General features: G+C 50.7%; 3 protein-coding genes and 1 non-coding gene across 5 annotated transcripts in view; 1 reads left to right on the forward strand and 3 right to left on the reverse strand.

Moving 5' to 3' along the window:
* Prrc2a (proline rich coiled-coil 2A) lies at positions 1 to 17,471 on the reverse strand. Its single transcript, XM_042684238.1, has 31 exons — positions 17,292 to 17,471; positions 15,253 to 15,427; positions 14,549 to 14,726; positions 14,144 to 14,243; positions 13,984 to 14,056; positions 13,603 to 13,746; positions 13,302 to 13,453; positions 13,032 to 13,111; positions 12,743 to 12,885; positions 11,902 to 11,992; positions 11,581 to 11,797; positions 10,481 to 10,952; positions 9,422 to 9,612; positions 8,941 to 9,238; positions 8,488 to 8,698; positions 6,427 to 8,274; positions 5,614 to 5,882; positions 5,283 to 5,413; positions 4,501 to 4,630; positions 4,310 to 4,395; positions 3,881 to 4,114; positions 3,629 to 3,769; positions 3,440 to 3,511; positions 3,156 to 3,323; positions 2,422 to 2,504; positions 1,592 to 1,802; positions 1,172 to 1,270; positions 875 to 1,087; positions 586 to 680; positions 414 to 504; positions 1 to 315 (listed from the first exon to the last, which is right to left on the reverse strand). The coding sequence occupies exons 2-31, from the start codon at positions 15,362 to 15,364 to the stop codon at positions 175 to 177; spliced, it is 6,474 nt and encodes a 2,157-aa protein (XP_042540172.1). The 5' UTR covers positions 15,365 to 15,427; positions 17,292 to 17,471; the 3' UTR covers positions 1 to 174.
* LOC122111583 lies at positions 14,924 to 15,054 on the reverse strand. Its single transcript, XR_006148033.1, has one exon. It is a non-coding gene; the product is annotated as a small nucleolar RNA SNORA38 (small nucleolar RNA).
* Positions 16,723 to 23,516, forward strand: part of Ncr3 (natural cytotoxicity triggering receptor 3) — a 21,909-nt gene continuing 15,115 nt past the window's right edge. For both annotated transcript variants that reach the window (XM_042684239.1, XM_042684241.1), the window contains exon 1: positions 16,723 to 16,930. In XM_042684239.1, the coding sequence (XP_042540173.1) occupies positions 16,816 to 16,930 (115 nt within the window). In that variant the 5' untranslated portion in view covers positions 16,723 to 16,815. The remainder of the gene's footprint in view (positions 16,931 to 23,516) is intronic.
* Positions 21,113 to 23,516, reverse strand: part of Aif1 (allograft inflammatory factor 1) — a 2,865-nt gene continuing 461 nt past the window's right edge. Inside the window, exons 3-6 of the mRNA XM_042684243.1 lie at positions 23,278 to 23,344; positions 22,853 to 22,894; positions 22,203 to 22,365; positions 21,113 to 21,276 (exon numbers count right to left, since the gene is read on the reverse strand). Of these exons, the coding sequence (XP_042540177.1) occupies positions 21,192 to 21,276; positions 22,203 to 22,365; positions 22,853 to 22,894; positions 23,278 to 23,344 (357 nt within the window). The 3' untranslated portion in view covers positions 21,113 to 21,191. The remainder of the gene's footprint in view (positions 21,277 to 22,202; positions 22,366 to 22,852; positions 22,895 to 23,277; positions 23,345 to 23,516) is intronic.

A 23,516-nucleotide genomic window follows, 5' to 3' on the forward strand; every position in this document is an offset into this window, starting at 1 on the left:
AAATCCTTTTATTATTCTTTTTTAACAAACGGCCCCAGGGACAGGGGATCAGGGGAAGGGGGAGGAGGGAAAGTGAGGCTCTAGCCCCACAACCCCTCCCCACCCACCCCTTTCCCCCTTATATATTTATAATCTATATACAAGCCCCGGGGGTAGGGGGGATGGGGACCTCCCTCAGCGGGGTGGGGGCAATCCAGGTTCCTTGTCAGCTCTGGACCCAGGCTCCTCTGCCCTACGGGAAGGCCCTTCTCGGGAAGGTGGCCCTGTCCTCTCCCAAGGCTTCGGCATCCATCTCAGAGCATCTGGTGGGGATGCCTAAGAGATAGGTACATACAGAAAAAGAAAATCACAGTGGTCTGTCAAGAACTCAGGTGGTAACTTTTGATTCTAGAGATCATGAGTTTCTCCTTCACCTGCTGGTAGAGGTCAATGCGCTGGGTGCGGAATACTCCGCTGTAAGTGGAAGGTGGGGCCTTGAGACGGGAACTGAGACCAGAGAAGGACCTAAGGGAGGAAGAAAGGTGTTTCAAGGCAAGTCTAGGACCTGCTCCTAGAAAGCCCTTCCGGCAAATCTATTTAGTTTACCTTCCAGCTGGGGGTGTACGTGATGACCCAGGTCCCCCGAGATTGCTGTTCAGCTTTCGATAATCCTGGAACGGCTTTAGTTCCACTGGGTGTAGCTAACAAGAAAAAATTTGAGATCTCATGCTTCTCATTCACATTCCCAACGCCCTTGTCACAGGGTTTCTCTACGAAGGACCAGGTTGGCCTTCAACTCCAGATCTTCCTGCCTCCCCCACCACTCCCTCCTCCTCAACTATTCATCTTGAACTCTGCAATCTCTACCCATGAGTTCTGCAGCATCTCAAGGTACCTCAGCTCGCCCCAAGTTTGGGGGGAAGGGCCTGGCAGGTGAAGGCAGCACCCGAGTAGCAGGAGCAGGAGGGGGCCGCACAGCCAGGCTGGGGGGCTGCAGTGCAGGGCCCACAGGTAACAGAGAAAGGGGGGGTGGGGCAGGTGGTGGTGCTGGCGGCAAGGAGCCAAAATTCACCACAGGCAGCTGTGAGTCTACCATGGGTAGAAGCATCTGTAACAAGAAATCCAAATGAGCATGCTGAGGTGGAGAGAAATGGGATGGAGAAAATGAAGGGCATGGGAAACGACAAGGTACCTGCTGGGCAGGGGCCCCTGAAGGAAGGAAGCCACTTTGTCCACCAGGCTGCAGAGGAGTAGAGTAAAAATCAGAAGGGGATGGCAGATCTTGGCGTACCTGTTAGGGAATGAGAAAAAGGATGACCTCCCCCTCAAACTTTTTTTTTTTTTTTTGTCTTCAGTTGTGGGGCTTGAACTCAGGGCCTGGGCACTGTCCCTGAGCTCTTTTGCTCAAGGTTAGCACTCTACCACTTTGAGCCACAGCACTTTTGTTTTTCTGATGGTTAATTGGAGGTAAGTCTCATGGACTTTCCTGCCCTGTCTGGCTTTGAACCATGATCATCAGATCTCAGTCTTCTGAGCAGCTGAGGCTTACAGGCATGAGCCACCAGCGTGGGACATTCTTCCCCAAACCCAACAGCTGCCCACCTCTAATTACCTGAAGCAAAGGTGGCTCAGGCAAAGGGCTGGGGCAGAAAGCAGGAGAATAGAGGAAGGAAGGCGGAGGGTAGAGAACTCCTCCAGCTGGCAACTTCCCCAGCTCTGTGGCTTGCAGTGCTGAGAAATCCAAAAACTGGCCCTTGAGAGCTACCCCAGAGAGCAGTGCTGAAGGAGGGGCTGGGCCAGGGGGTAGATATAGGGGTTGTGACCTGAAAAAAAATTGGGAGAGATATGTCAAGAAGCCAATTATTTACCTTTTTTTTTTTTTTTTTTTTTTGGGGGGGGGAGTCTGGTCGTGGGGCCTGAACTCTGGGCCTGGGCGCTGTCCCTCAGCTCTTCAGCTCAAGGCTAGCACTCTACCACTTGAGCCACACCACTACTTCTGGCTTTTTTCTTTTTGCTTATGTGGTGCTGAGGAATCGAACCCAGGGCCTCATGCATGCAAGGCAAGCGCTCTACCACTGAGCCACCTTCCCAGCCCCAATTACTTTTTTATTTAGCATGAGCAATAATGCTTAAGTCCACAGCTTTTGGTACCCTAAAATTCTTTCCTTATCCCCCTAAAACTTATCTCTACTTCTTTTTTTTTTTTTTGGGTCCGGCTGTGGGGCTTGAACTCTGGGCCTGGGCGCTGTCCCTCAGCTCTTCAGCTCAAGGCGAGCGCTCTACCACTTGAGCCACAGCGCCACTTCCCGGCTTTTTTTTTGCTTATGTGGTGCTGAGGAATCGAACCCAGGACCTCAGGCATGCAAGGCAAGCGCTCTACCACTGAGCCCCTTCCCAGCCCATCTCTACTTCTTTCTGAGATCCACAGGCATCTAATTTTACCTGTAAGGGTGTAGTGAGGGTGTCCCAGGGCGGTAGCCTCCATTGTTTGGATGTAACTGAGAGTCCATGGCTCCCCCAGAGACCTGCAAGAGAAAAGCAAGTTTGAAATACAGCTCTACTGCCTCTGGGTCAAGAAAAGCTCACCTGGGGCTAGAGATTCAGCTCACTGGTACAGTATCCCTAGTATATATAAGCTCTTGGGTTGGATCCCTCACCCTGAGTTAACAGTTAATCTTGTCTACTTGATTGCATTGGAGGTACCTAACAGAGCAGAGAAGCACACCTCTGGGTATTCAGTGAGGGCATTTACAGAGGATTAGCTAAGACCTGCCCTGAATTTATGTAATAGCATCTTTTGGGATAGAGACCTGGCTGGAATAAAAAGGAGAAAAACCCAGTATTGCAGGCATTTTGTTTGCTGATCCTCATGAAAGAAGGTGCTCTGTTGTGCCTTGTCCTGCACCTGCCACAATGGAATGGAACCTTTAAAACCATGAAAAATGTTTTTTTCCTCCCTTGTTTTCTTAGAGCTATTATCCCAGTGATGGAAAGTCAAACATGCTATAAAGACAAAAATACCACCCAACTCATCCTAACCACTGAAGTAAAAATAAAAATGGAATGATCAGAAAGAAAAAGGTGGTGGTGTATACACTTGTGTTTTAAGTGACAGAAGGCTAAAAAGAATGATTATTCATTGACTCAAAGGGCACGAGATGAAAAATAAGGCTTACCTGGGAATTGGGAGGCCCTGGGCTGCCATAGAAGACTTCTGGGTACAGGCGTTGGCCTGACGAGTTGGCCTCTGGGCCACAATGCCCAGAAACTACACTCTTGGGTTGCGGCTCAGCTGAGGCAGAAGCACTGGGGAGCAGCTCCCAGTCTCGGGATATGGGAATGGCCTGGGTAGAAAAAGACTGTCAAGACTGTTGTCTGACACCCTGGAAGCCCCTATCACTCTCATGAATCTTCTCTAGAAATCTCTGGCCTTCCCATCCAACTCTCATTCTTCACCTACCTCAGTGACTGATGCTGTGAGCTCCTTCTCTGCTTTTAAACTGTCTCCTACCACTAGGCGCAAGTCTGAGTCCTGTGACAGTGATGTGGGAAGAGATGGTCCCATGATTCAGGTCTGTGTCCTCGATGTCCCACCTACAGCCCATCCCTTCTCTCCAACCCAGGATACTCAGATGCAGCCCATGCAGACCTTGTCACTAGTGCCAAACTGGACTGGGGGGGCAGGTCGATGGGATGGCCGGAGGGGGCCTGGCTCTGGGCCTCGGTCTGCACGCTGTGATCGTTCTGTGCCTATGGGACCAGGGGGCAAAGGCTGCTCCCGGGGCAGCTCCTGGGTTGGGAAACAGTAAGGTGGAGTTGGGGAGAAGGAAAGGAAGCCCAAGTGAGAGCAAAGGAGTAGAAAAGGGAGGGCCATAATGAAATTCCTCTATCCCTGTTTTACCTTTCTATCCCCTTCACTGGACGCAGGTGGCCGTCTCCTAGGAGGTTCAGAGGGTTCAGAGCCAGGTGGACCCTCACCAGGAACTGCATTCAGGGGTGAGGGGCCTCCAGGCCGCTTGGGGGGTCCCTCTGCTGCCCCCTTGAGTCCTCCATCAGGGGAACTTCGCTGGCTGCAGGGACCTGATGACACCTGAGAATCCCCACTCAGGTCCACCCCACTGTCAGACTGACTCATCTGAGAGGAGTGGAGAAGGAGCTAGTTAAGTTGGGGCAGAGAGCACCCCAATACCTGACTGATGCGCATATACAGATAAAATGAAGGATACATCCATGTAAAATTAGCCAGACACGACCCAGAATAGGAGAAAAAATATGGCCAGTGTTTGATAGTATCCCAGCTCAGCTGCACCCTCCTCCCATCCTCACTCACCTCTGTGCCAGCCACATCCTCAAATGGACTCAGAGGCTCCATCCAGGGCTCCATGGAGCCAGGCTGGTAACTCTTTCGGCTAGTGGCTGCAGGAGAGCACCAACCAGGATGGATGGAGGCAGTGAGAGAAGTCTAAAGCCCACCCCACTCTAAACCTCCATCATTCCTTCCCTCCACTCAGCTTTACTCACCATTATGTAAATGATTCCAGATGTGGGGGGTCAGGGCCTCTGGGCCTGCATCTCTGGATTCTCCCTGAGTGCCTGGGACCTCTGGCTTAGAGCCCAAGAATCCAGAGCTATGTGAAGATTGCAAAGACTCCTAAAGGTGAGAAAACCCAAAGGACAAAACACAAATTAGCTGGCAAGTGAAAATGTATAAAGCTGAGACATAGTGGTGGGGTTGGTAGCAATGAAGGAGTAATAAGAGATCAATACAGATTACTAATGAGAACTTTGGGAACACATGATAAGAAAAGCAAAGCATGGAGAAAAGAGACCTTTCAAAAGTGAGTGAGGGGGCTGGGAAGGTGGCTCAATGGTAGAGCGCCTGCCTTGCATGCCTGAGGCCTTGGGTTCGATTCCCCAGCACCACATAAGCAAAAAGAAAAAAAAGCCGGAAGTGGCTCAAATGGTAGAGTGCTAGCCTTGAGCTGAAGAGATGAGGGACGGTGCCCAGGCCCAGAGTTCAGGTCCCACGACCGGATTCCCCCCCCAAATAAAAGTGAGTGAGGGAATGGTGAAGAGGACTGAAAGGTTTCCCCCCAACCCCCGCACACACACACTGAAACCCACCAAACCCAGCAGGAAGGAGCAATGGGAATGTGGTGGAAATTTATTTATTCACAGTACATGATGTGTATGTATGGAACTATCACAATAAACTCCATATTACAAATGTATATCAACTCACAACTTAAAAAGGAAAAGAAGTGAGAGTACAATGAAGCACAACCTCCAGTGCCATTGCTCACCTCCTGCAGCAACTCTGGCTTTCGGGGAGGCCGCTCCCGCCGTTTTGGGGGAAAGGGATTAACCCCAGCAGAGTCCCGGGGAGTTCCGCTCATCCCCCTCACCATGGGCCCTGACTCCTCGAAGTGAGAGTCTGGGGAAAATAGAAAACTGTCAGCACTTACCTTGCTCTACCACTGACTAGAGCTTTTCCTCCCTACTCCAACTCCCAATCCTTCCTCCTTCTAGCCTTGCTCACTGGACCCCACCAACCTCCAGGCAATACAGTTCCTGCTCCATCACCTAACACTCTTTAGAGATAGAGGAATTCCTACCAAGCCTTCCCCAGCTTACCAGAGCTGGTGCCATTGTTGGCCCTCGGGGAGTCGTATCGGGTTGGGGGCCGAGGGGACGAGCCCTGGGGGGCTTGGGGAGGCCCAGGCTTGGGCCTTGGGTGGCCCCCTGGTGCAGTTACACTTCCTTGGCGACTGCTAAGCTGGGCCAAAGCCTGTTGGATGCCAGCAGGGTTGCTGTGGATAACTTGGTCCAGGCGGAAGACAGCAGAACTGCTGGGGGGCGGGGGAGGCAGGGGAAGCCCCGGGGGACGTTCCTCTGGAGGACGGCTGAAGAAAACAGAGCGTCAGCTCCAGGGTTCACTGAACTGTTAAGTGTTTCCCCACAAGCATGTTTTCCAACTTCTCCCATAACAACCTATGACTCCTCCTAAGGATTTCCACTTATACAGTTCTGTAATCCACGTAAGAGTGTTACTATCACTTTGCCAAATGCTTTTTTCTAGCTGCCTCAGCAAACCGAGGGAATTGCAGTGCTTTTTCCTTTTTTTTTTTGGTCAGTCATGGGGCTTGAACTCTGGGCTTGGGCGCTGTCCCTCAGCTCTTCAGCTCAAGGCGAGTGCTCTATTACTTGAGCCACAGCGCCACTTGCAGCTTTCAGGTGGTTTATTCTAAGTCTCATGGACTTTCCTGCCTAGGCTGAACCACAATCCTCACATCTCAGGCTCCTGAGTAGCTAGGATTACAGGCGGAGCCACCGGTGCCTGGTCCCAGTGCATTTTTAACGAATCCATGCCCTCAGATAGATGATGCCCTGCCATAAACCCTACTTCCTCCCGCATTGTTTTAACCTTAGAGTTCACTCCCTACCTACCTCCGGTTCTTTGGTGAGGGCCAGCTCCTCTTGTCCCCTCGTCCTGGGCCAGTTCTTCCTCCAGGCCCCCCGCCACCACCTCCACTGCCACCACCTCCAGCCTTGCTCCCAGGGCCTGGGCGGCGGTTCTGCCGATCCATGCCTGGCCGCTGACTAGAGAAGCTCCGCTTGCTCAAATCCTTGGCTCTCTGGCTCAGATCTCCACGAGACATAGCTGAAATGCCTGGTCCAGCCCCACCTGTGCTGCCCCCAGTTCCCACAGCTTTGGGGGCCATTAATGCTGGCGGGGGAGCTTCTTTGTCTCCCCGGCGTTCACTGGCAAAGTCGCTGCTCTCTGATGCAGTCTCCCACTCCTCATTGGCTTGGTCAGAGTTCTGGTTTGACAGATCAGGAGACTTGGCAGCCGCCCTTCGAGGTGGTGGGGGCACTGTGGCTGTTGCCAGGGCTTCCTCGGGCCCAGGGGTGGAGGCTGGCAGGGTTAAGGAGGGTTTGCTCTCGACCCCTCTGGCAGCGTTCTCCCGTTCCTGTTTCAGCCTCCGGAAACGAGGTGGCTTGTCCTGCTGCTGAGCTCTCCCATGTCGTCGTCTTCGTGGTCGCTCCCCATCTTCCACACCAATACCCATGTTGCTTCCGTTGCTGCCTCCCCGGGCCATGGGAGACATCGGCCCTGCTATCAGCTTTTCTTTCAAAGGCTCCTTACTTGGGGGCAAAGGACCTGCTGGAGGTTTCTTTGGAACCAGGGACTTGGTTGGAGGGCTCCAGCCTGGGCACACAGGAGGGGGAGGCCGCCCTCCTCCCCTGCCCCTCCGAGATGGCACCCCTCTGGGAGTGAACACACGCCCTCCCCGGGCTGTGGAAAAGCGGGCAGGGGCGGGTGAAGGAGGAGCTCCAGGTGGTGGGGGAGCAAGAGGGGCCTGGGTGAGCCCTCCTTCCTTAGGCGGTGGGGCCTCTTTGTCTGAGGGGGCCAGATCACTCTCATGGGTCTCACTGCCTGTTTCTGATCCACGCTGCCGGCGACGCTTAGGGATTTCTTCATACTCTGAACCCTCACTTCGTGTCTCACTGGCAGTGCGGCCTCGGGAAGCAGGGGGGTGATTTGGTCCTCCTGTCCCACCTCCACGCCCATCATCTCCACGGAATTCCCGGTAACTTCGGAATTCCCGACTTCGGGCTCCCCGTCCCCTACCTCCATAGGTACCCCGAAAACCCCTCCCTCTGGCAAAATACTCTCCTCGGCCCCGGCCCCTACACGAGGTAGGACCCACTCTTTCATACGAATAGTCCCTCCGAAGCCTTGGTGCAGGAGAAAGATTTCCACTTGGTGGGGTCTCCTTAGGCCCCATCTTGCTCTTGGCTGTCTTGAGTGGATCTGGCTTTGGGACCTTGGGGGTTTCATCACCCTGCTCCGAGGGCTTAGGAGGCAGTTCTTCAACTTTGACAGGTGGAGGTGGTTTCTTTATAGGCCCTGCCCGGCGAGGAGGGGCCCCTGGCTCCTCTGGAGGGATTCCACGACGACTGCTACCTGGACGGGGGCCCCAGCGGGTCTCAGTGCGGCTCTCTCTGCGTGGTGGTGGAGGCCCTTGGCCACTTCCACGGGCAGGCTTTCGGCCTGTTTCTGGCCCTGTCAGCTGTGAAGTTTCCTCCTTGGGGGATTCCTTCTTGGACTGTGGAGCCTGTATCTTGGCAGCTTCATCACTGCCTGGAGGCCAGGGGACCGGACGGGACCCTGAGGGAGCTGGTTCCTCCAGAGGGAAGCGAGAAATTGGGGGCCCAGGAGCTCCATTCTCTGGAAATCCTGGATAACTGGCCAGATAAGGTGGTGGGGCGGGTACTGGAGGAGTCTCGCTCCTAAAGAGGGAGACAGAAAAGAATGAAAGCACCTCCAATCTCCAGATGAGGAAATGTGTGAAACTAGCTGGGAGAAAGAAAACAGTTATGAACTATCTAGACACTCATTTTGTGTTCATTCCTACATCTCTCCTAATCCACAGTACCTTAACCCTAGGCTTAGGTCCTTTCACCAGGCCATAAACTCTCATTTTCCTCAGTACCAAGACTCACCTCATCCCTTTTTCCTCTTCATCTGCAACCTGGCGCAGTGGTGAGGTGAGTGGGCGAGGGTCAGTGGGTGTGGTGGTGAAGACATCTCCTACCCAGGCCAACTTTGGATCCACTGGTGGGGTGCCTCGATCCCGTAGCAGGGGGGGTACATGGCGCTCAAATGGCTCTGAGCTCGAGCCCCCACTGTCTGAGCGCTCCCGGGGAACTAGGCCTAAGGAAAACAAAGAAAAACAATCCTATCTCATAGACACTCCAGCCTTAATCTTCTTAACCTCATTTCTGTCAAAGCGGCACCTCTTGCTGCTATTAAGTCTGGCCCTTAACTGCTCTTGTGAAACAGCACTTGGTTTTTCTATGCAACCATCAATTCCCCAAATAAATCCTGAGCAATGAAGAATACTCTGTTCCCTTGGCAACTCATGACCTATGGCCATTAATCCCACAGCCCCTTACCAGAAGGATGCACACCAGGAGGGTAGAAGTCCAAAGGGGGTCGACCCTGGAGGAGCCGAGGGTCCACGTAAGGAGGAATCATCATCCAGCGGGGATCAAAGTTCATTGGGGGCATGGGTGGGGGCCGGCCCAGAGCACCTGGGTACAGGGCTTTTGGGGGTGGGGGTGGAGCCTGTGGAGCTGGAACAGCTCCCAGGGTCACAGGTTGTGGTGGTGACGGGGGCACTGGGGCAGGAGGAGCAGAGCCTTGCTGCTGCTGCTGCCACTGCTGCTGCTGCTGCTGCTTCAGGAGCTGCTCCTGGGAAGAACAAAAGACAGAAGTCATCAAAGTCCCACACAAGGGAAATCAGCACAAATATGACAAAAACCTGGACTAGATCAAAACTACAGAGACAGACAAAGGCAGAGGCAGAAACACCCAGAAAGGATAAATAAAGCAGAGAGCAGCAGCCCTTAAAAGAGGGAGGTAACCAAATCTCACCTGTTGCTGCCTCTGGAAACGAGGAGGCAACGACTTCTGATATTTGGGGTAACCCAAGCTTTGACTGGGGGGCTGTCGTGTAGGCCCAACCCCATCACCCTTAGATTCCACCTTTGGGGCTGGGGGTGTGGAAGGTGGAGGAACCTCTTCTGGTGGTTCAGGACCCTCTTTGGAAGGCAGCTGGGGTTCCACTGCATTGAAGAAAAGTGTCCTCATCCATTAAGATGTATACCATCACAGAATCTAGGCTCTCATTTAAGTGCTCAATTGTACATCTATTGTGCTGAAGCCCTTCCTGATTTAGACCATAAAAACTCTCCATGGCTTCCAGAGCCAAAGATCCTAGTACTAATTTCCTGTGAGACTCCCTCCCCAATCATTTTCTTTAGCCTTATTCCATTCTAGGCCTATGGGGGCGGGGGGCGGGGGGGGGGGGGGGGGGAAGCCGGCAGGGAATGATTTAGAATCTGGGTGCTATCCCTGAGCTTTACTTTTTAGCCAGTCCTGGGGCTTGAACTCAGGGCCTGGGCACTGTCCCTGAGCTTCCTTTGCTCAAGGCTAGTACTCTTCTACCACTTGAGCCACAGTGCCACTTCCAGCTTTTCTGCTTATGTGGTACGGACGAATCGAACCCAGGGCTTCATGAATGCTAGGGAAGCACTCTACCACTAAGCCACATTCTCAGCCCTACCCTTCCCCCGCCCCAGCTTTTTTTTTGCTCAAGGCTGGCACTCTATCACTTTAGCCACAGCTCTACTTCTGGTTTTTTTGGTGGTTAGAGGTTAAGAGTCTCATGGACTTTCTTGCCCAGGCTGATTTCAAAACACAATCCTCAGATCTCAGCCTCCTGAGGAGATAGGATTACAGGTGTGAGCCACAAGTGTCTGGCTTAGAGAAAGGTTTCAGATCTCTGAAACCCCTATGATGGGACCCTTTCCATAAGATAACTCAGTAAAGCAAAAATTTCCTTCTACTTTATTCCCACTCCCACCACCTTGTGTACCCTTCAAGCCAAGCAAAAACCTGACACCTAGTATTACCTATCTACTTGCTCCATACCTGGACTGGATTCGAAGCTGGCACTGCTGGTGCTACTGGTTGTGCCACCACCACTCACCAGAGTGGGAGCTGGAGCCACACCTGAATTGGGGGTGGACTGGGCAGGAGGAGGCTGGGCTGGCTCTTCAGCATCTTTCTCTGGTGCTGGGGCTGGAGCTGGCGGCAGAGCTGGAGGTGCAGGGAGTTCTTTGGGGACTACAGGTGGTGGAGCTGGGGCAGGAGGGGCAGGTGGAGCTGCAGGCTCTGCTTTGAGCCGTTTGTCGGGTGCCCCAAACTTTTCATCAAGCCGCTTGAGCTTCTCAGCACAGGCTGCCCGGCGCTCCTCCTGCATACGCCGCTCTTCCTCTTCTCGGCGACGCCGAGCCCGTTCCACTGCTAGGGAAATTTCAGATGAAGACTGTTTTCGCCGCTGCCGCCATGCCTCATCCTCATCTTCAGGTGCTGGTGGCTTGCAGGGAGGACCCCCACGATCCTGTCAACAGGCAGACAAGGGATATCAGTCATCATGCTTTCTACCATCTCACTCACAGCTTAACCAACTGCCTCTATCTATAGATACAAGGATCAAGTCTCAGTGTTGAACTGTGTATGGAGACAACTTTCCCCTCATCTTTTTCTCTCCTCCTACCCTTTGGAGACACGAAAGCCTTTATTCAACCTCCCAATTTATCTTCTAGACTCCCCTGGTAGCAAAGATGTTCCTAGTTTTTCAGAGCTGCTTTTAACAACTATACTTCAGTCAAGCGCTGGTGGTTTATGCCTATAATCCTAGCTACTCAGAAGGCTGATATCTGAGGATATAGTTCAAAGCCTTCCCGGGCAGGAAACTCTATGAGACTCTTATCTCCAATTAACCATCAGAAAACTGGAAGTGGTACTATGTCTTAAAGTGGGAGAGCATAACTAGCCTTGAGCAAAAAAGCTCATGGACACCCCACCCCAGGCCCTGAGTCCAAAACCCAAAACTGGAAAACAAACATCATCTATACTTTATGGAACCCATTTTCAGCCCCCTCTCTCATAGCTTTCCATTACTACTTTAGTCAGCTGACACACCTCCCACAAGTGGACCCTCTCAACCCCTTATTATAGACACTCACTGGGTAGTCCCCAGGGGGGCCCCAGTTCCCGGTGGGGCCCCGGTGAGGCGGGGGTGGGGGAGGCTTTGGGGCAGGAGGCCCCAACTCTGTCTCTGAAGGCCGAGAGGTCTCTGCCCAGGCCGTCTTGGGAGGGGGCGGTTCGCTGCCAGGGGAAATGCCCTTTTTGCCATCTGCTTCAGGGGGCCGCTCCTCACCAGCAGCTGACTGGGAATCCTTGCTGTGAGCAGATCAACAGTGGAATTAAATTCAGCTGTGAGCCAGCTCCTCTAAGATTATATTATCCTGAGAAAAACAGTCCCCACATCTGATGGCTTAACTCACTGGCCCTCAGCTCCCTCTTCATCGGAGTCTCGCCCATCTTCCTCATCACTGAACTTCAGCTTTTCAGTGTAGTCAACCTCTTCATGGGCTCCTGAGGGAGGAAAATGATTAGTAATTTAAGCATTCTGCTCTCCAATCAGACATACCTTCCTATGTATATAGGAAGTGACACGAAGTGCGTGATGGGATGCACTATTCATGCTGACTCCTTCCTCTTGAAGTCTGGGTCAACAAAGCTCCTTTCAGTACTTTCCTAGGACTTTTGTTTTTCTTCATGTATTTTCTCCTCCCCAATTAATACCTGATTTGCTCCCACACCACTCATCACTTTTGCATTTTTTAAATCTAAACATGATCAAACCCCACAACCAACCAAAAAAACCCCAAAAAACAAAAAAGCAAACAAACAATAAAATCTAAACATGGCTGAGCACCAGTAGCTCACACCTGTAATCCTAGCTACTCAGGAGGCTGAGATCTGAGATCGTGGTTCAAAGCCAGCCTAGGCAAGAAAGCCTATGAGACTCATCTCCAATACGCTACTCAGAAAAAGCTCAAAGTAAGTGGCGCTGTAGCTCAAGTGGTAGAGCGCTCACCTTGAGCTGAAGAGCTGAGGGACAGCGCCCAGGCCCAGAGTTCAAGCCCCATGACCGACCAGAAAAAGCTCAAAGTAGCACTGTGGCTCAATTGGTAAAGTGTTATCCCTGAGCACAAAGAGGCTCAGGGACAGAGTCCAGGCTCTGAGTTCAGGCACTGGCGGCTTCTGCCTGTAATCCTAGCAATCACAACAAAAACAGTAACAAAAAAAACCCTAGACATTTGAGCCTTAACATCTACTCACCTGCCCAACCATCATCATTCTCCTGGTCCAACTGGTCAAATTCTTTGAGATTATCCTCTTTGAGAATAGAAGGCCGACCCACAGGCTCTACAAGGCGCATTGGTGGCCCTGAGCCCCGGGGGCCCGCCACACGGGGAAAACGGCTGTGTATGGAAAGAAAAATGAAACACAATTAAAGAGGGAACATTGTAAGACCACATACAAGACAAACCTCCTGGCTAGAAAACCATCTCCTCCCTCAACAGGCTTACCCTGCCCCCAACCACAAACCCAGACCTGGATTGCTCACCTGGGCCCATCAGGAGTGGGGTATCGGTAAGGCCCCTGGGGTCCATAGGGCGGAGGGAACGGGAGATATGGGGGATACATCTGCAAAATGGCCCAACAGTAGTTGCTCAGAGGGACAGACAAATAGAATGCCAACTCTATACGCCTATCATCCTCCCACCAGCCTGTTTCATTGATGTCTGCTTTAACTGTGCCTCTCAAAGACTAACTCCTGATTCCTAACACTCTAGTTTCCAGTGCAACCACTTCAAAATAAGATAGCCAGACTCACGAAGGGCGGCATCATTCCGCGATAGGGAGGGAACTGGGGTGGGCCTGAAGGCTGCAGTCCCCCCCGGGGATCATGACCATGATGAAGTTTGGAGTCCGGGCCCTCCAGCTCATCAGGGCCACGTCCACCTCCGTCCCTCCAAGTTGTAGGATCTATAGAGAAAGAGAGAGGAAAGGAGAAAGGGGGAGTGATTAATGATAATGGAGAAGAGGAGAAGCAAACACACTAAATAGGGTAAATAAACCAACATTTAGCTCTGAATGGGATAGGTTAATATCTTGGTTAAAAGGCAACAACTCACTTTGGGGGCGGAGGCTTGGTCCTGGCCCAGACGACTGTTCGGCAGACTCCCTTTCCTTGGCAGCCTTGTCCTGGTCGCCAGCCGCCTGCAGGGTCGGAAATTCCTCTCGAGAGAATCGCGACAGTAGGCTTGATGCCCTTCCACCTGTTGAGATGAGGGTAACATTTACTAAGGATACACCATATAAACATCTCTTTGGAATAGGTGTCCATTCCCCAAGAGACAGGGTCAGTTCTAGGACCTCTCAAATCTTTAACCTTGATCCTATGCCCCATGAACTGAACATGGGGCATGAATAGCCTTTAGACCAAGGACACTTTTTTGAGGGCATAGTGCAGGGCTCCTGACTCCCATGATACCCCAATACAGCCCTGAACTCACCATCTCCATGGGCTCCATGGGTGACGCTGGCTTGTGCCCAGGACTTTACTCCGCTTGGAACGGAAGGAGTGTTCTAGGAAAACAGACAGATAATAAATGGTAATGTGGGTGGAAGAACAACAAGCCATTCTTCTCCCAACCCCTTCAGTTTGTTAGGTACCTCGGGGGCTGTTGGGGGTCGTTTCGGTTGGTTGGAGGCAGGCGTCTGTGAAGCCGGCTGTGGCTGCGATTCCGGCGGCTGAGCGGTTGAGGCATCGGAACTGAGGGGACGGTAAAATGAGAAAGGTCATCCAGAGCCTGAGATACTCCTAAGTATTCTAATTCCTACCACTCCCATCTACAAATATGACAAAATAATTCTGCCACCCTGAATGGGATGTTCTGTATTTTTTCCATGCTTTCTCTCTATCTGGAAGAAAGCTAAAGGTGTCATTTCTTAGCCTTCGAACAAGAAGCCTGAAATAAGCTGTGGCTATGGCTCTGGCTGGACTAGACCAAGTTTCAATTCATGCCAAAGTTCAAATTAAAATACTCATGGATCCTAGGTGCTTCCAAAATTGTGTACCTCTTGGGGTCGGACTGCTCCTGTTTGCTTGCCCATCCTGTTCCGTCTTTCGGCACTAGTGAGACATTGGGGTCATTGCCTTTGTTCTCGGCTTTCAGGCTTGGAAGGTTGGCTGGGGGTGGCATACGCCGAGCAATGGCAACTTTTCCAAGACTCTGCAGGCCATGGCGAGGGGCAACTAAAGAAAAGGTGGAGAGAGGGTCAAAAAGGTCTCACATAGGAGATCTGATAGACTTCAACTTCAGGCCCCATTTACACATACATCCTCAATATCCTATTACCTACTCCAAATTTCTCTTCAAAACTATCTCTTCCCTTGGTAATAGCCTTTGAAATCTCTACTAGGAAGCATGAGATTATTTATATTCATTGTTTCTATGTAGTACGGTTGATCTTGAGCCTGCGGAGTGCAAGCTGGCCCTAGATTTCTCCAAATTCACATTTTTTTGCCTCCAATTCTTACGTGTCCAATGACAGGGAACAAAAGACACGCCTTTGTAGGAGGGTAACAAGTGTTCACCCAGAGGCCAATACCCTCTCTTCAGATCCCAAGGTAAAACTGGGAGGTCTCCAATGTTTCTCTAAGCATTTCCTATCTTTACTATAGTACTAGGTTTGTTCCCCCCCCCAAAAGCTCTAAAGTCTATATACCCCATACATGCCTAGCCACAATTACTAGGAGCATGTTGTAGGACGACCCTCACCAGCGGGTTTCTGGATCTCTAAGGACTTGCCCTTATACGTATCAAACAGGTTGAGCGAGGAATACTTCTTTCCATCCTTCCCCTTGGCAGTCGGCCCCGAGCGATCGGACATTGCGCTGGAAGCTCATTGAGTAAGTTGGGTCCTGCAGGCACCTCCCCCAAAACGTGCCGGAGCCTGTGGGCCAGACAGAGGTGTCTCAGTCTTTGCCCCCTACACAAAATACAAAAGACTAGAAGCTTCTTTTCATTCTCATTATTAGGGAACCAGATCTGGAGCCCTTTCATCTTTTCCTTTGGCCCAGACCCTTTAAGAAACTACTATATGCTCAGCTCCCATAGCCCAAATACCATATTTCCTCTTCCTTCCAGACACCTCCTTGCCAAGCAAGGAAAACCAAATAAAAATCTATATCCTCATATAAATACCATGTCCTCTGTGACATTGTAGCAAGGGTAGTATCATCTTCATTATTCCCCAAAGGAAAAAAATCTCTCTCCACCAAAATCACTTCAGAGACCTACATTAAAATGGGCCTAGTCTAAGCACCAGAGAAAACCAGAAAGCAGCATACAACTCCATCACACAGGGAAGAGAGCCTTGAGACCCACCAAGTTATTAGATACCAGCTTCTTAATAATGCCCCAGGGCTCCTGTGCCCCAAGTTCCATTCCCAGCAGCCCAAAGTCCCATCTGGGGAGATTTGAAGGAAGGTATGCTGGGACTTTTAGGATTTGCCAGCATGCTCCCTGACACTGGGAGCTGGTACGAAAGAAATTCCCATGAGGATAGAAACTCTACATACTCCTAGGCTCCAGAACCCCAAGTGGTATTTAGAAAACTCAATCTTTTTCTCAACTTGCCCCAACATTGGCTCCTGGAAACAATCCTGTCTCCAGAAAAAAATACTAGTGGGCCTTGATTACCCTTATATATAGAACTAGGAAAAACAAAAGCATTAAAGAGGTACCCTGAGAACTGTGGGCCAGACACAAGAGGGCCAAGGCCTGAACCAACTTAATTGTCCTATCCTCATTAAAAATGTCCAGCAGTCATTTCCTTAAGGGCCCCCGCCTCCAAAAGCAGACCAAAAGCTCCATCCTCAATCCATTCTAGAGGAACAAAGCATTCATTTGTGTGTGGGAATAGTAAGAGAGAGGGGGAAATAAAAGAGGGAGAGTGAGGGAGGAGGACGTGGGGGGGGGGGGGGGGAAGAAAGCAGGTCCAGGATGAAAGCCAATATTAGGAGAGAACTTTATGACAAGCAAGAGATGAGAGGACAGGAGTTGATTTATAGGTAGTCAGTCAAAAAATGAATATAGGAATCTAAAAGAGACAGAAAAATCCTAGATTGAATAAACTAAAACTAATAAAAAAAAAAAAAGGAATTAGTATAAAGGCAGGCAAACAACCAATATAGGGAAGCAGGAACAGCAGAGATGAGGAGAAAAGTGAAGAGGCAGTGTCCAGAAACCCACGAAGAAAAAGGGGGTTGAGGAAGAAAGACAGGGACAGGGCTAACAGAAAAAGTGACAAAACAGGACTGGGGCACATAGAAGGCAAAGATGCTGGGTTCCAGAAGGGGAGTGACTCGACGCAAAGAGGAGGGCCAAGAAGGGGGAACTATAACGGAGGGAGACAGAAGAGGATCCAATAATATGGAAGACCCTTCAAGAGGAGGTAGGTCAGCCGCGGCCGACCCCAGGGCGGCGCAGAGGGGGTCAACAGATGGGGTGAGCATGGCGGAGGGGGGTGATGAGCGGAAGAGCAGGGTCGTCCTCGGAAGCTAGAACGGTAGGTGGGTAGGGGCAGGCTGCAGAACCTGAGAAGTGCTGAAGGTGCCGGTCCCGGTAGAGGTACCGGAGGGGGAGGGGCAGGCAGGGCCGGCAGCAGGAGGACAAAATGGCGGCGGCTAATGGCAGCTTCTCCTCCTCCCCCGCCCCCCCCTCCCCGGCCCGCCACCGCCGCCGCCACCGCCGCCGCCGCCGCCGGCGCCCCCACCCCGGAAAAGGGTGTCAGCGCTCTGCTCGCCCAGACTCACCTGGCCGGGTGCGCGGGGGTCCGGGACCGGGGCTTAGTGGTTCCCCGGGGCGGATGGCGGTGGGGCGGGGACGGATGGCGGCGGATGGCGCCGGGTTCGGCTCCTCCCGTCTCCCTCGCTCACTCCGCGCTGGGCTCCGACTAACGGCCCATCCGGGCAACCGCCGCCCCCGGGAGCACCCCCCCACCTCCCTCCGCTTTTGGATACGCCCCCTAATTTACATAAAGGGCGGGGCCTTTCCCATCCTATTCCTCTTCTAAGGCTGTCCACAAAAAAAAAAAAAAGATTGGGTGAGCTTTTAGAGGTTATTTGCATAAAGAGGAGGGACTTACAGGCGCTAGGATGCCGGTTGGCTGAGGAAGTAGGCCTCCAGCGTCGGCCGTTGAGACGCGTAGAGGAGGCGGGACTGCGGCGCCGGTCAAGTAGGCGGTTGGGGCGCAGAATTTACACGACGACTGCTAGGAGAAAGAGGTGGGGCATGCGTCGTGCGTCCTTGGGAAAATGGGAGCGGAGAGACGTCGGGACGCTGAAAATGGAAGGAAACGATGCAAAGCCGGTAGTCCTTCCAACGGACCAGACGGGGAACTGGGAGAACGGGAAGGACTAGCTAGCGAGAGGCGGAGTTTACGTAGACCCGGGGAGAACCCCAGGTCACGCGTCCTTTCTCGAGAGGTGAAGGCATCAGTGGGGCCTAGCCTTCCATTTATTTAATCATGGAAGTGGGGTAGGTAGGCCAATCCAAGGGTCCTAAGGAGTGTCATCGACACTCCAGGCATTTTTTGAGTAGTTTAAATCATTTGAACAAAGACAAGGAACAAGCAACTCATCAAAATATTGGCAAGTAGTGACCAAGACATTTAATTTAATATCCTCTAATTTTTATGACTTTTATATTTGATATTTTTTGCAATTTGTATCCTCTCAACAATGATTTTTAATTCTTGAAATAATAGTACTTTGTCTCAGTATTTGTAATAGAGCCCTCTGGAGCTCTCTGGTCCCATCAGACCTATTGCTTATTCACATCATTATGAGTAACACAATTTTGAAGCACTGGAAATAGGCACAAAATATTACAGAGGTTAGGGGTATAAAAGCTGACGATGTCTGGGAAAGTGCTTGGAGAAAAAAAGGGGCTAAACGGTGTGTCTCAGCAGTAGAACTCCTGCCCAGCAAGTCAGAGGCCCTGAATCCAGACCCCAGTACCACCAAAACAAAATAAAACTTACTAGATGTGAATAACTAGCTAGAACTTGACTAAGTTTGAGGAGATGTGCACGGTGAGCAAATGAGTAGAGGCCTAGATGACATGGCTAAATAAAGTGACTGCTCAGTAGAGACAATGAAGACAAAAGTTTTCAGAACATACTTAAAAATTTTAGCTTTGGTTAGGGCTGTTAGCTTAGGGGTACAACTTATGATCAAAGCCCTGAATTTAATCCCCAGCATCAAATAAGTAAAATTTTAGCCAGACCTTGGTCTGTAATCATAAACTACTCAGGAGGCAGAGATCTGAAGATTGTGTATTGAAGCAAGTTCAAACAGGAAAGGCTGAGACACTCTTATCACCAGTTAACCACCAAAAAGGTAGGAAATGGAGTTATAGCTTCAAGTGATAGAGTCCAACCTTGAGCAGAAAAAGCTGAGACACAGTGCCTAGGCCCTGAGTTCAAACCCCAGTTTCAGCACACAAAAAATAAAATAACACCGGGCGATGGTGGCTCACACCTGTAATCCTAACTACTTAGGAGGCTGAGATCTGAGGATCTTGGTTCAAAGCCAGCCTGGGCAGGAAAGTCCATGAGTCTTATCTCCAATAAACTACTAGAAAACCAGAAGTGGCACTGTGGCTCAAGCAGTAGAGTGCTCGCCTTGAGCTAAATTGCTGAGGGACCGTGCGCAAGCCCAGAGTTCAAGCCCCATGACCGACAAAAATAAATAATTTAACCTAAGTTTCGCTAAGATTTAAGATGAATCCTTTTTTTTTTTTTTCCTAGTCGTGGGACCTGAACTCTTGGGCCTGGATGCTGTACCTCAGCTCTTCAACTTAAGGCTAGCACTCTACCACTGGAGCTACAGTGACACTTCCGGCTTTTTCTGCTTATGTGGTGCTGAGGAATCGAACCTAGGGCCTCATGCATGTGAAGCACGCACTCTACCATTGAGCCACCTTCCAAGCCCTGAAACCAATTTTTATGTGTCATTTATATATTTATTTGCACTGCTGGGTATTAAAGCTAGGGCCTTCAAGCATGCTAGACAAATTTGTGCTGTACCCGCAAATAAAAATTTAACCTGAGGCTCATTAAGATTGAAGATGGCTTGTTTTCAAGCTTGAGCAGAAAAAGCTAAGCAAGAATATAATAAGGCCTGAGTTCAAGCACAAAAAAATAATTTAAGGTGAGTGCTGGTGGCTCACGCCTGTAATCCTAGCTACTCAGAAGGCTGAGATCTGAGTATCAAGGTTCAAAGCCAGCTCAGGCAGGAAAGTCCATAAGACTCTTATCTCCAATTAACCACCAGAAAACCAGAAGTGACCCTGTGGCTCAAAGTAGTAGAGCACTAGGCCTTGAACTGAAGAGCTCAGGGATGGCGCCTAGACCCAGAGTTCAAGCCTAACAACTGACAAAAAAAAAGTACAAACCCTCAGAGTACTTACTAACTCATATAACATCATTTTGTGTGTGTGTGTGTGAGAGAGAGAGAGATCAAATATTGAGGCTTGAATTCAGAGCCTCAAATTCTCACTTGGCTGGTGCTCTAGTACACCTCCAGTTCCAGCTTTTGGCTGGTTAATTAGAAAAAGTTAGCCCCAGGGGCTGGGAATGTGGCTTAGTGGTAAGTGCTTGCCTAGCTAGCATGCCTGAAGCCCTGGATTTGATTCCTAGTACCACATAAACAGAAAAAGCCAGCACTGTGGCTCAAGTGGTAAAGCTCTAAGAGCCTTGAGCAGAGAGAAGCTCAGGGACCGAGTCTAGGCCCTGAGTTCAAGGCCCAGGACTGGCAAAAAGAAAAAAGGAAGGAAGGAGAGAGACAGAGACAGAATGAGTCAGCCTGGGCTGACTTTCGGACCTCAGTTCTCAGACCTGCTGTCTGAGCCATAGTTCTACTTCCCACTTTTTGTTTTGTTTTTGGGTCCGGTCGTGGTGGGGCCTGAACTCTGGGCCCAATTAACTGCCAAAAAGCTGGAAATGGTGCTGTAGGTCAAAGTGCTAGAGTACTAGCATTGAACAAGTGGTAGAGCGTTCACCTTGAGCTGAAGAGCTCAGGGCCTGAGTTCAAGCTCCAGGACCAAAGAAAAGCCAAACAAAACTTGAATTAGTCTACCTCTGGAGCCACACCACTGGCCCCAGGCAGGCCTAGGTCACAATCTTCCTACTTGTGCTTCCCTGAGTTCCTGCAGATGACAGATACATGCCACTGCACCCAGCCATTGGCTGATATGGAGTCTTGTGAACTTTTTTTTTTTTTTTTGTTGGTCATGGGGCCTGAACTCTGGGCCTGTGTGCTGTCTCTCAGCTCTTCAGCTCAAGAATATGCTCTACCACTTGAGCCACAGCGCCACTTCTGGCTTTTTCTACTTATGTGGTACTGAGGAATTGAACCCAGGGGCCTCATGCATGCAAGGCAAGCACTCTACCACTGAGCCACCTTCCTAGCCCTTGTGAACTTTTTTGACTTGACTAGCCTTGAGCTAAGATGTCTGATCTCCTCCCAAGTTGCTAGGATTACAAGCTTGAGCCACCATGCCCAGCAAGTTTTAAACCAAACCCAGTGAGTTAAAAATCCCCCAAATAAAAACCAAGCTGATTTGACTGGGGGAGGGGGATAGGAAAATTGATTTATTTAATTTAGTTCAACTCTGGCTCACAATTTGTCTTCTTTTTCCATGTTGCCCAATTAAGGCAACTCAGAGATAGCTCTTTTGGCTGGGGGACCCGTTGGTTTTTCCTGTTCTCTGGCTCTTTCCTCATACATCAGGATCCTGAAATAGACATAGGCATCAGGGGACAACTCCCAAGGGAACAAATGGACTGCTGAGAGTCTAGAAGAGGACGGTGAAGTGGGAGGTAAGGATAGGAAGAATAGGAGAACTAGAGCAATAGATGAAGTTGAGAATAGCAAAAAGAGCATAGGACAAGCCGGGCACTGATGGCTCACACCTGTGATCCTAGCTACTCAGGAGGCTGAGATCTGAGAATCGCAGTTCAAAGCCAGCCCTGCCTGTGGCTCAAGTGGTAGAGTGCTCAACTTGAGCTGAAGAGCTCACGGACAGCACCCAGGCCAAGAGTTCAAGCCACACAACTGACGAAAAAAAAAAAAAAGACCATAGGACAGTCAGAGAGTCCCTCTAACTGAAAGAATGGGAATATGGCTTAGTGGTAGAGTGCTTGTCTAGCATGCATGAAGCCCTGGGTTCCATTCCTCAGTACCACATAAACAGAAAAGACTGGAAGTGGTGCTGTGGCTCAAGTGGTAGAGTGCTAGCCTTGAGCAAAAGAAGCCCAGGGACAGTGCCTAGGCCCTGAGTTCAAGCTCCAGGACTGAAAAAAAAAAAAGAAAAAGAAAAGCTGGGCGCTGGTGTCTTTAATCCTAGCTACTAAGGAGGCTGAGATCTCAGGATCACAGTTCAAAGCCAGCCTGGGCAGCAAAGTCTATGAGACTCTAATCTCCAATAAACTACAAGAAAACCGGAAGTGGAGCTGTGGCTCAAGTGGTAGAGCTCTAGCTTTGAGCTGAACAGCTGAGAGACAGTGCCCTCTCCAGAGTTCAAGCCCCCACGACTGACCAAAAAAAGATGAAAGAGTGGATGCTAAGTAATACATGGCAGTTTAACCTATGGACAAGGGTAGGACTGAGGATGGAGAAGAAAGCAGTTACACAGAGAGGAGGTTAGAACCAGACTCTTACATTTTTAGGATGGCTGATCTCTTGCCCAACATCATTCTGAGAAAGTCAGGATAGTTGAATGTCTCCCCGCAGCCACCAGACACCTCTCCAATTAATTTCTTTAGTTCTAGGTGGGTCTTAGGAGCCCCAAGTTTCTCCAGCATTCGCTTCAGGGACATGATATCTGGAGGCAAAGGATCAAAATAGGAAAAAAAAAACAGGCTGGGAGGGTAGCTAAATGGCTCTGCCACTCTATGCTTGCCTCACATGCATGAGGCCCTGGGTTCGATTCCTCAGCATCACATAAACAGAAAAAGCCGGCACTGTGGCTCAAGTGGTAGTGTGTTTGCCTTGAGCTGAAGAGCTGAGGGACAGTGCCCAGGTCCAGAGTTCAAGCCCCACAACCAACACACACACACACACACACACACACACACACACACACACACACACACACACACACACACACACACACACACACACACACACACCCCAAAATAGGAAGAAAGGGGGGAATTCCTCTCTCTTCTTCTGCACCTCTACATTCCCACTCCCACTCCCTCTCCTACTGAGGCAGGACAGCACTCTCCCATGCATGGGGGTTGGAGTAAATAAAGGAGACCTCCCTTTGCCTGGATTTGCATGCTCCCCCCACATGACCCTTTTCTCACCAATGTCTCCATTTCCGTTCAGATCAAACTCCATGTATTTCTCTGAATGAAGGGAGAGAGCAGACATGGTAAATGCTGGCTGTAGGGGTCATGGGTAAGAGACAGAAAGAAAGAGGTGGCTGACTTATGCTAGGTAGGTGAGAAAGTGTGGAAGGGGGAGAGGGACGAACAGACAGAGGAAGTGGGGTTGAGGACTGAGGGCCCTGTTGAGGTTGAGGGAGCTAGAGAAGATGCTGAAAAACGACAAGTCAGGGGAAAGGATTGAAATACGGGAGGGGAACATAGAGTCAGATGGCCTTCTTCCCACTCTAGAAGGCAGCTGTGTGCTTTTCTGGCCATTCTGGGTCCTTGGGGAAATCCTAGTGTCCCCCTTCCTCCCTCCACCTACTCCAGGCTCCCTCTCTACCCCACAGTTTTCCTCTCACTCTTGAAGGTTTCCAGTTTGGAGGGCAAATCCTCATCACTGCTGTATTTGGGATCATCCAGAAACTGCTGTTGGGAGGAAGGTAAGAGCAAGGGTCAAAAGTTGGCTCTTGAACTCTGGGCCTGGGCGCCGTCCCTCAGCTCTTCAACTCAAGGCTAGCGTCCTACCCCTTGAGCCACAGTGCCACTTCCAGCTTTTTCTGCTTATGTGGTGCTGAGGAATCGAACCCAGGGCCTCATG

Source organism: Dipodomys spectabilis, unplaced genomic scaffold (genome assembly GCF_019054845.1).
Source record: "Dipodomys spectabilis isolate Male_0828 unplaced genomic scaffold, ASM1905484v1 ptg000085l, whole genome shotgun sequence".
Taxonomy (NCBI): domain Eukaryota; kingdom Metazoa; phylum Chordata; class Mammalia; order Rodentia; family Heteromyidae; genus Dipodomys; species Dipodomys spectabilis.

Excerpts from the sequence above, each read along its gene's own strand:
- Prrc2a (XM_042684238.1), bottom strand. The coding sequence starts at position 15,364 with ATGTCCGATCGCTCGGGGCCGACTGCCAAGGGGAAGGATGGAAAGAAG. Across the intron at positions 9,239-9,421 it reads GTTTCCAGAGGCAGCAACAG|GAGCAGCTCCTGAAGCAGCA; the intron begins GTGAGATTTGGT and ends TGTTCTTCCCAG. Across the intron at positions 5,883-6,426 it reads CCCTCACCAAAGAACCGGAG|CCGTCCTCCAGAGGAACGTC; the intron begins GTAGGTAGGGAG and ends TGTTTTCTTCAG.